This window comes from Jaculus jaculus, chromosome 4 (genome assembly GCF_020740685.1).
Source record: "Jaculus jaculus isolate mJacJac1 chromosome 4, mJacJac1.mat.Y.cur, whole genome shotgun sequence".
NCBI classification, from domain to species: Eukaryota; Metazoa; Chordata; class Mammalia; order Rodentia; family Dipodidae; genus Jaculus; species Jaculus jaculus.
Window position 1 is genome coordinate 174,878,703 of NC_059105.1, and position 10,613 is coordinate 174,889,315.

At 41.1% G+C, this 10,613-nt stretch overlaps 1 protein-coding gene across 1 annotated transcript; it reads left to right on the forward strand.

The window, feature by feature from the left end:
• Positions 1–3,121: 3,121 nt before the first annotated feature.
• Positions 3,122–4,108, forward strand: Ccdc54 (coiled-coil domain containing 54). The gene has a single exon (XM_004663981.2). The coding sequence runs from the start codon at positions 3,122–3,124 to the stop codon at positions 4,106–4,108; it is 987 nt and encodes a 328-aa protein (XP_004664038.2).
• The last annotated feature ends 6,505 nt before the right edge of the window (positions 4,109–10,613 follow it).

The following is a 10,613-nucleotide window of genomic DNA, read 5'->3' on the forward strand; positions in this document are numbered from 1 at the left end:
AGCATTGTGCCTACAGAACCCGATGGGTAAAAAGATTTTGGCCAGTGTCAAAGGGACAGCTCTATCCTATCTGGCCTCGGCCATCGTGTTCATAGTAGCCTGTTTCCTGGAGACATGTTTTTTTTTGTTTTTGTTTTTCCTGCAGGAGTTTGGAAAGGTTTCTAGGCAGTTAGGAAAGGTTACTAATTAGTAATTCAGAGATAGGCAAGTCAAGCAAAACCCCAGATACTGTCAATGAGCCAAAATTATTAAATTACTTTTGGCTAAGTTCAGAGTTTATACCAAAACCTGGGCCAACACTGACCTCGCAGTTTGGCACAAATAGGAGAGAGAGCAATTTAATCGCAGATTGAAACTGGCATTTACCCAAAAACAACAAATCCCCTGAAATAGAAAAGATGGACCCATGAGAGACTCCACATTCATGTCATTTTAATTCCACAATTTCCCATCTTCCATTTTCAGAGAATCAAAATTTTACTTCAAAATATCAAAGGAATAAAATGTATTTAGTGTTTGGAAAGGTTTTGATTTCAGTGGCTGCCATAAACAGGTTCGCGAGAAACTAAGATGTTCTTAACCACTAAAGCAACGCTTCTCAAACTGCAGCAGAAGGTACAACATAAGGGAAAAAAGTTTTAAAATAATAACAGGATGGAAATTGCCTTTGTTATTTGCATTTGAAAGGTTCCATTGCAAAACCATGTGGACCAAACTGTTATCCCTCAGTCCCTCAAAACAAACCAAGGAAATGTTGGAATAAGGAATGCTTTCTTTTTATTTTTTTAATATTTTTATTTATTTATTTGAGAGAGGGGTGAAACATGGGCATACCAGGGCTCCTTCCTCTGCCATCAAACTCCAGACACATGTACCACTTTGTGTGTCTGGCTTTATGTAGCTAGTAGGGAATCAAACCTGAGCCATCAGGCTTTGCAAGCAAGTACCTTTAGCTGCTGAGCTATCTCCCCAGCCCAAGGAAAGCTCTCTTACCACAACTCACTCAGAAGGAAGAAGCAAGACAAAAGAAAAAAAAATCACTCAAGAATGTCCCCAAATAGCTGGGCGTGGTGGCACACGCCTTTAATCCTAGCACTCAGGAGGCAGAGGCAGGAGGAACCCTGAGTTCGAGGCCACCCTAAGATTACATTGTGAAATCCAGGTCAGCCTGGACTAGAGTAAAACCCTATGTTGAAATAAAAGAGTGTTCCTGAAGCAGCTAAACAAAAATCATATTAAATATCAACCCTTTAATACAGGATATAAATATGTTTTAAATATTATATATGATATAATAAGAAAAATATAATGTGGTTTTGCTGCTCCTCAAAGTATGATGATTTTATGGAGAGAAAAAATGCTTATTTGAGTTATTAAACTAGCTCCTTTGTGGGGAATACCATTTATCTTTGTAAAAACAACTGGCAACAAATTTTGGCATTCAGAGGTTGTCATTTGGCAAATTGTTTTACTGAAATGGATATAAGCTACTTGTCACTTCAAGGAAAATAGCAAGCTTGATAAATTTCATGTTTTTAAACTAATATTAGGATTTTGGAAATTGGTATTTGCCACTGTAAGATTAGACTCTTTTCAATACTGAAGGGCTTTGCCAGTTAAACTGGTGGTACTGCAAGTGCACATGCCACTTTGATGTTTTATGATAAGATGAATCACTGTTTAGAAGATCCACATGATTCACATATTCAGTTAACCACTGTTTTCCAATACCCCATACACGCTATCACACATCCATTCAGAATCCGAGATAAGCCAATGCATTTTAATATAACAGAGGATGGAGCTTCGTTCATCTGACCTAAGATGACACACAGTGACCACTTCTCATGTGTTATCCTGTCTCAGGATTTGGAAGTATCAGAAAGAATAATACACTCAGTTATCCGAGAAGACCATTAAAGTTCTCTCCCTTTTCACGGACATATCTCTATAAGGCCACATTGTCTTCATACATTTCAACCAAAACATATCACAAATGCAGAAACATATATGAGAATGTAGATATCTTCTATTAACCCGGGTATTTTGAACATTTGAAGATACTAAAAGTAATATAGCACTTCCCCCCTTTTTTTTTTTTTTTTGAGGTAAAGTCTTGATCTAACCCATGCTGACCTGAAATTCACTGTAGTTTCAGGCTGGCCTCAAACTCACAGCGATCCTCCCACCTTGGCTGCCTGAGTGCTAGGACATCAGGCGAGCGCCAGCACACCTGGCTCTTCCTTATTTCTGACGGTCTATAGAAAACAGAATTAGGGCTGGGGAGTAGCCCAGTTGGTAAAGTATTTACTGAGTTCAGTGCCCAGGACCCCATAAAATGCTATAGTCCTAGCACTTGGGGTATGAAGGCAGAAGAATCAGAATTTCAAAGTCATCCTCAACTCCATAGCTAGTTGAGGTCAGCCTAGCCTATATACGACACTGTCCCAAAAGAATAAGAAAGAAAATAGAATTATTTTCCATAAAAAGGTTATTTACATTCAAATAATGGATGATTTTATATTTTTTATTTTTTTGGAATTTCAAAGTAGAGTTTTGATGTATAGCCCAGGCTGACCTGGAATTCACCATGTGGGCTCAGGCTGGCCTCAAACTCACAGAGGTCCTCCTACCTCTGCCTCTCAAGTGCTGGGATTCAAGGTCTGTGCCACCACACCTGGCCCCTGGATTTTTACTTAAATTAATAAATGTCTTAAGGCTCTCAGTCTTAATTTCTTATGCAGACTATCAATCGATATAATTCACATCAACCAAAGTCCCATGGCTCTCAATAACTTTTACAATGAAAAAAAAGAATCAGGTGACAGAAAAAAATCTTTGAGAAGTGGTACATTCTGCCTAAGAGTGTTCTAAGCCAGCAGCCTTTGTGACATCAGGTGAGTGGTGGCGACCACAGGAGAGATTGCACGGTGGGTGGACTGACAGAAGCCCCCAGCCCCGCTTATCGCTGCCCTTAATGTTCTCCACAGCGGCCCCTGTGATGTTAGCAGAGAAGAGACCCAGCAAAAAGTAAGAGAAGGGCCCCTTCATGACGGCACTGCTTCTTCCATCGATTCCGGTCACATTTCCCCGTGCTGCGCGTCTTCCTGTACAATGAAACATGTACCGATCCCAAACGAAAAGGGTCAAAATTGCTGCTGGGCACATATGGACTTCAAATGTCTATAAGATCAGACAATCTCTTAAAAGTGTTTACCGAAAATGTAAGATCCAGCACCCATATTCAACTAGATATCCAACAGTGACTTCCGATGATTGTGACCAAGACGGTGCTTGTTTGAGTGAAGAAAGGAATTTTACGGTAATGCTCCAAGATATTAAAACAGCCCAAGTTGAACTCCTTGGCCAAATGACTGACATTGTCAGTGCGGTATCAAGTATCCAGAAAAAGATTGACCATTATCAAAAGCAAATGAATGTCCTGGAAACCAGAATGAACATTAATGAAAACAAGCACATTACAATCACCAAAGACATCCTCTCCATGAGAGAAGACATTGGTGCTATAAAGAAGAAAGTGACTGAACTGGCAAACCAGAATCCTCACGCCAGCACACACAGCTTAGAAGTTCTCAGGGCACAGAGTGGCAAAGAAGTCATAGACGTGCTTCACAAGCTCATCCAGCCCGAAACTGAGCGAGACGTAGCCTCCTCAGAAGACACGGAAGTCTGTGCAGCAGAACCAGAGAAAGTGCCCAGGCATTCAGAGCCTGCTGATCATCTTGAGGAAAAAACAATGACCCCCAAAATTCAAACACTGACACAAAGGCACCCCCAAAATGCATCAGTGAGTTTTCAAAAGACGAAGTCAAACATTTATATCTACCCAGACTTCAGTACCTGGATCAAGTTAACTTTTGTTCATGGAGGAAAATGGACATTTTTCCTCAGAGCTACCCAGCTAGAGGAATTCGTGCAGTGGCTTCTTTCAAGATCAACCACCCTTCCTGAGGATGCACAAATCATACCCCAGAGAGGTGACCCCTTTACTGGACCTGTTGTAAGCTTGACCACAATCTGTCTCTCGATTTTCAACTATATTTGCTACCTCTTTGGTTGCTCAAAAAAGGAAGTAACTCGACTTTAGAGTTATTTGCTGCTTTGCTTGGTTCAAAAATAAATGTCATCCATTACCTCCAGGCAGTCATAGGTCTTTGTGATATCTGTGAACTGTTGGTACACCATGGGCCCACTGCCTAGCACATAGGCATTTACCATGTTAATGCAGCATTTACCATGGGAAGGCCTAGCCTCCCATTGGACTATTGGGACCCATATCTTCTCAATGCTTTAATCCTCTCAAAATTATTCCCATAACCTGATTCTCTCCACTTTCATAAATAATTGGAAGCAGAGAATAAAAGGGTTAAAGAAAATATGAAATTCGGGAGAGATGGCTTAGCAGTTAAGCACTTGCCTGTGAAGCCTCAGGACCCTGGTTCGAGGCTAGATTCCCCAGGACCCACCCTAGCCAGATGCACAAGGGGGCACACGCGTCTGGAGTTCGTTTGCAGTGGCTGGAAGCCCTGGCGTGCCCATTCTCTCTCTCTCTCTCTCTCTCTTTCTCTCCCTCTTTCTCTGTCTGTCACTCTCAAATAAATGAATAATAAACAAAAAATAACTTAAAAAAGAAAATATGAAATTCATTTGGAAGACCCCCCACATTAGTTTTCAGACCACTCTTATCGTAGTAGTTTGGGTAGGTAGGTAGACTTTGTGATACAAGAAATAATCTACTGGCAGAAGTGTAAACATCATAGTGAAAAACAAAATGGTTCATTCTCAAGGCAACTAAAGTTAGCCGTACAAAAGTGAAGGTGATTAAAAGGCCAAGTTATGACAAGAAAAATATCAATTACAAAACTGTAATTTTCACATTAAGCTTCTCTGTCATAGAAGAGAGGAAAAGTTAAATGGTTCTACATAAATTTTATATTTTATAAAAAGGAGATAAATACCACATTCTATACATTTGTTCCAGAGGAAAGGGCAGTATGGAAGGAGGGACTTGTGAACTAAGCGAACCTCAATGGTGCAATACCCTAAACCCTTCTGAGATGGAGTATGTCTTTGAGGATGATGTCCAGGCTAGGCTTCATGTCTAAACAGAAGCCATTGCCATTGTGATGTCTTTTTCTAAATATCATATAGAATAGTTAGTTAAAATTGATTCCCTCACCTATTAAATCTGTACAGAAATAGCTATTCCTTTGTGACCATGCTATTACACTACAACTGTTCTTAGTAAATTCTCTGCTTTTAATTATTCTCAGATAATTTGAGAAGGGAGCTTTTGCAGGAAAGAAGGGAGTTAACAATGTAGAGCAAAACTAGGGTCAGGATAGAAAAATAAGAGACAGTTGTATCTGTTGCCAGTCTGATAGTAATTGTACAGTCAATTTTTGTCATTGACAAATACATTTTATTTGATCCTTCTTTACAAATTTACAGCATACAACAGACTTTAAAATATGCCCATATGCAATACACCTATTAAAAGCCAAGGTATCTATTAAATGAGTCTGTTTTGAATGTGATAACTGTGCTTAACAAAGCAAATGATTGGGCTGGAGAGATGGCTTAGCAGTTAAGACACTTACCTATGAAGCCTAAGGACCCAGGTTCAATTCTCCAAGTCCCACATAAGCCAGATGCACATGGTGGCACTTGCTTTGGAGTTCATTTGCAGTGGCTAGAAGCCTTGGTGTGCCCATTCTCTCTATCTTTCTCGCTCCATCTCTAATAAATAAATATTAAAAAAATCTTTTTTAAAAAGCAAACAATTATTGGGGTAACAGCATGAGCAATCTCTATGTACTGTTCATCAGAGACATCAGATCTTCAGTCAGCACACCAGGCATGTTCTCATCAGGAGAGTAACAAGGGAAGATGGCCTATGTCGCAAGCAGTGGCTTCTGGAAGAGGACAAAGAAATGACTGCTGGTGTGCCCCGGTCCTGTGTGCCTGGGTCCTCTGAGCTGCTGTGTGTTAAGGCACATGTTCACTTTCCCCTCCTAACATGTTCCCTCAGACAGCACTTAGATTTCAAAACAGACAATTGTGTAGGAAAAGAGCACAGGCTAGACCTTAGTCCTAAACGCTATACTTCTGAGTTCTATTACTAAATCTTAACTATGTTCCTTCTGTCATCTGTAAAAATGGAATATATATATTATATATAATTTTATCATTAATATAATATTATTCTAAATAATGTACATTATATAATATAAATAATATAATGTATATTATTTATAATATTATATATATGTATATATATGTGTATGTATGTGTGTGTGTATATATATATATATGTATATATATATATATATATATATATTTATTTATTTATTTATTTATGTATGTATGTATGTATATTCAAAATCAAGTTTCTCTCAGCCCAGGCTGACCTGGAACTCACTCCGTAGACCCAGACTGGCCATGAACTCATAACAATCCTCCTACTCAGCCTCCCATGACAACACATGACTTGGAAACTGTATTAATTTAGTAAAACTTTTTGCTAAAATCAAGAGATTATGGAGGATAAGAGAAAACAGTGAGAACATTCCCTACAGTGCAGACACAGCATTGAAGCTGACGGACATGTACACAAATGACCTGGATGAATGCCAGGTGGCGATAGGTAGCAGAAGGCAATGTAAGAAGGATTCCCAGTACTGGCAAAGAAAGAAGGTTAAGGAAGCTGGTTATTAAGAAGGTGAGAGAAGGCCAGGCATGGTGGTACACACCTTTAATCCCAGCACTTGGGAGGCAGAGATAGGAGGATCTCTGTGAGTTCAAGGCCATCCTAAGACTACATAGTGAATTCCAGGTCAGCCTGGACCAGAGTAAGACCCCACCTCAAAAAACCAAACAAACAGAGTGAGGGTGGGAAGGAGCTGCGGGAAATGAAAACCTGGGGCACAATACACGGGCAAAGCACTGGCAGCTATTGTTTCTGACCTGTGGACCTTGGTTTCGCTTCAGGAGTTCTCTGCGTGTTCACTTTAACCCACATTTTACTCACAGTGGAATGCTAGAGCCTGGTACTGGGCACGTGCCCGTAACTCCAGCAAGCTCAAGGCTAGACTACCCAAGAAGACCTCACAAGAAATACTAAAAAGAAAGAAAGAGCTCGTGGAAATGACGGTCACGCTACGTCAGTTCCTCAAGGTGATTCCGTTGGTCCTGGTAATTAATAAGCTTCCTGTGACGAAAGGGGGTTTGGCTTTTGAGAAAATTCTTATCTTCACTTAGACAAGTTCCCACATGACTCACCCCAGTTATGACTCCACGTATTCATTTAGAATAAGAGAAGACTGAGAATAAGAGGAAGAATGAGGCAGAGAGAGAGAGAACGGGCGCCGCAGGGCCTCAGCCACTGAAAATGAACTCCAGATGCACGTGCCACCTTGCGCATCTGGCTTAGGTGGGTGCTGGAGAATTGAACCTAGGTCTTTACACTTTGCAGGCAAGCGCCTTAACTGCTAAGCCATCGCTCCAGCGTGCAACACAATTTATACGCCCCTGTGAACATAACTTTTTTCCCAGGTCTTGCTTTCAGATTCACCTGCCTGGCATGTGCTCACCTCCCCCTATCTTAATTAAGCCTGCTGGCTACCCACATAAGCGGGACACAAACAGTAGCACAAGGGCAGGGGCTTAGCTTGTAGCAGAAGAGGCTCTGGTGTTCACACACCCTCCCACAACCCCCACACACATGTGCAAATAAATTAATTTTTATTTATTTATTTATTTATTTATTTTTAATTTTTATTAACATTTTCCATGATTATAGAATATATCCCATGGTAATTCCCTCCCTCCCCACCCCCACACTTTCCCGTTTGAAATTCCATTCTCCATCATATTACCTCCCCATTACAATCATTGTAATTACATATATACAATATCAACCTATTAAGTATCCTCCTCCCTTCCTTTCTCCACCCTTTATGTCTCCTTTTCAACTTACTGGCCTCTGCTACTAAGTATTTTCATTCTCACACAGAGGCCCAGTCATCTGTAGCTAGGATCCCCATATGAGAGAGAACATGTGGCGCTTGGCTTTCTGGGCCTGGGTTACCTGACTTAGTATAATACTTTCCAGGTCCATCCATTTTTCTGCAAATTTCATAACTTCATTTTTCTTTACCGCTGAGTAGAACTCCATTGTATAAATGTACCACATCTTCATTATCCACTCATCTGTTGAGGGACATCTAGGCTGGTTCCATTTCCCAGCTATTATAAATTGAGCAGCAATAAACATGGTTGAGCATGTACTTCTAAGGAAATGAGATGAGTCCTTTGGATATATGCCTAGGAGTGCTATAGCTGGGTCATATGGTAGCTCAATCTCTAGCTGCTTTAGGAACCTCCACACTGTTTTCCACAATGGCTGGACCAGAAAATTAATTTTTAAAACTTAAATATAACTAGATGTCTAATTGACACACACATATAATCAGACATGAAAACCATTATATATTCACCAAAGCCTATCAAACTATTGCTGTTGCTATAAATTAAGCTCACTTACTGGACACACACCCCTCTGTGGTGGAAAGAGCTAGAACTGAAAGCAGGACAGATTTCAGAACAGTTACGTACTGAACACGTAGGAGGCACCAGGCTCTACGCTGGCAGTTGTGATTAGAGTGTGACTTTCATGATTATTTGGTTATGGCAAATTCCTCCATGCCTGACATTCAGTCTTCTTACTTCTAAATTAAGAGCAATTGATATCCTAAGACTTGTGTTAGTTAGATGGGAACGTGGGCATCCTGTGCCCATAAGTGGTATGATTTCTCAGGCATTCAATAAAGGGTAGTCATTTCAGCTCCTCTCTCAGTAGATCAGTAGATGGAAGGGCGTTCTGGAGGTGTTGATGGAATCCATAAAGACAAAGAGGACCTTCCCTCACAGAACTCCCATTCAGAATTCTGCCTCCTTTGATCAGCCAGGAAGAACTCTAGAAAAATAATAAACAAAGTGACAGGATAAATACAAAAGCTTCAAATCAACTCTTGACTCTCTCATGCAAAGATAGTATGATAATAAGACAGGGTGTGACTCTCTCCCCCTGGTCTGGGCATTCAACCAATGTTCCATCATCTGCAATAGCAGTTTGCCAGCCTTTAATTGCATATTGTATAAATAAGCAACAAAGAAAAGGACTTGGAGAGAAGAAGGAAGGCTGAGTTTAATGTAAATAATTTACTTCAGTTAGGAATAGTTCCTCCAATAGATAACAGTCAGCAAGAGCATTTTGTGTATTTGGAACAACATTCATCAACATTTATTGAAATCTGACTCTGTGCCAGGAACTAGCTGAGCTGGGTGTGAACAAATGCATAGAGATGCCAGTCCGACCCTGAGGGAACATGCTTGAACGTGGTCCTCTTCCCCCTGCCGATTCTGTTGGTCAACTGCTTAAACTTGAATTGAAAACAACATGCCCACATCACATACCACTTCGTTCGTCCATGGGACATACCTAGGTCCTGTTAGAAAATAGCATAAAATATTTAATTATTCTAAATGGCAACATTTCAAGGTTAATTCCTCAAGTCAACAATATTTATTTTGGGCTGGAGAGATGGCTAAGTGGTTAAGGCACTTGCCTGCAAAGCCAAAGGACCCAGGTTCAATTCCCCAGGACCCCATAAGCTAGATGTACAAGGGGGCACATGCAACTGGAGTTCATTTGCAGTGGCTGGAGGCCCTGGTGTGCCCATTCTCTTTCTCTTTCTCTTTCTCTTTCTCTTTCTCTCTCCCTTTCTCTCCCTCTTCCTCTCCCTCTCCCTCTCCCTCTCCCTCTCCCTCTCCCTCTCCCTCTCCCTCTCCCTCTCCCTCTCCCTCTCCCTCTCCCTCTCTCTCTCTCTCTCTCTCTCTCTGAGTGAATGGCTGCCTCTGAGACCCATGAGGTATATGGATTTGCTACATTTCTTACATCCTCTGAGCCAATGTTCTTTGTTCCTGAGCTGGACAAAATAATAGGATAGAATGTAAAAAATAAAAGAGAAATGCTCAGCTCAGCAGCTAACCACAGCAGCTGCTGATTGTGTGCTACTGAGTAGACTGGATAAAAGTTCTTGGTCCAGTGTGTTGAGGCAGAAGAAAATACATATTGAAAACCAGGAAGTTGGCTCAACTCACAGAAGTCCAGAGGCAGAAGTGACGTGCATAAATATTCCTGGTTATATGGGTCCATTGTCAGACTTCAGGGCTCCAAATGACACGTCTTGTGCCCTTGAGATTTCACTGAGCTTGAATTGTTCCCACTTGAGGGATAGCGGGATATAGGAGAAAAATGCACTGTCTACAATTAATGGCACTTTGAGTGGTGCCTCTCTCCCTGAGTGCCATCACTAATACACTACAAAGTAGCAAAGGGCTCTGATCAGAACTAAGAACCTGCTGTCTTTGCACCACCAGGCCACACTGTCCATGTCCCGATATTTAAAACTCTGGACTGGAGGGAATGGCTTAGTGGTCAATGGGCTTGCCTGCAAAGTCCAAGAACCCATGTTTGATTCCCCAGGACCCACATAAGCCAGATGCACAAGGTGGTGCATGCATCTGGA

Coding starts and splice junctions, on each gene's coding strand:
- Ccdc54 (XM_004663981.2), top strand. CDS start 3,122: ATGTACCGATCCCAAACGAAAAGGGTCAAAATTGCTGCTGGGCACATA.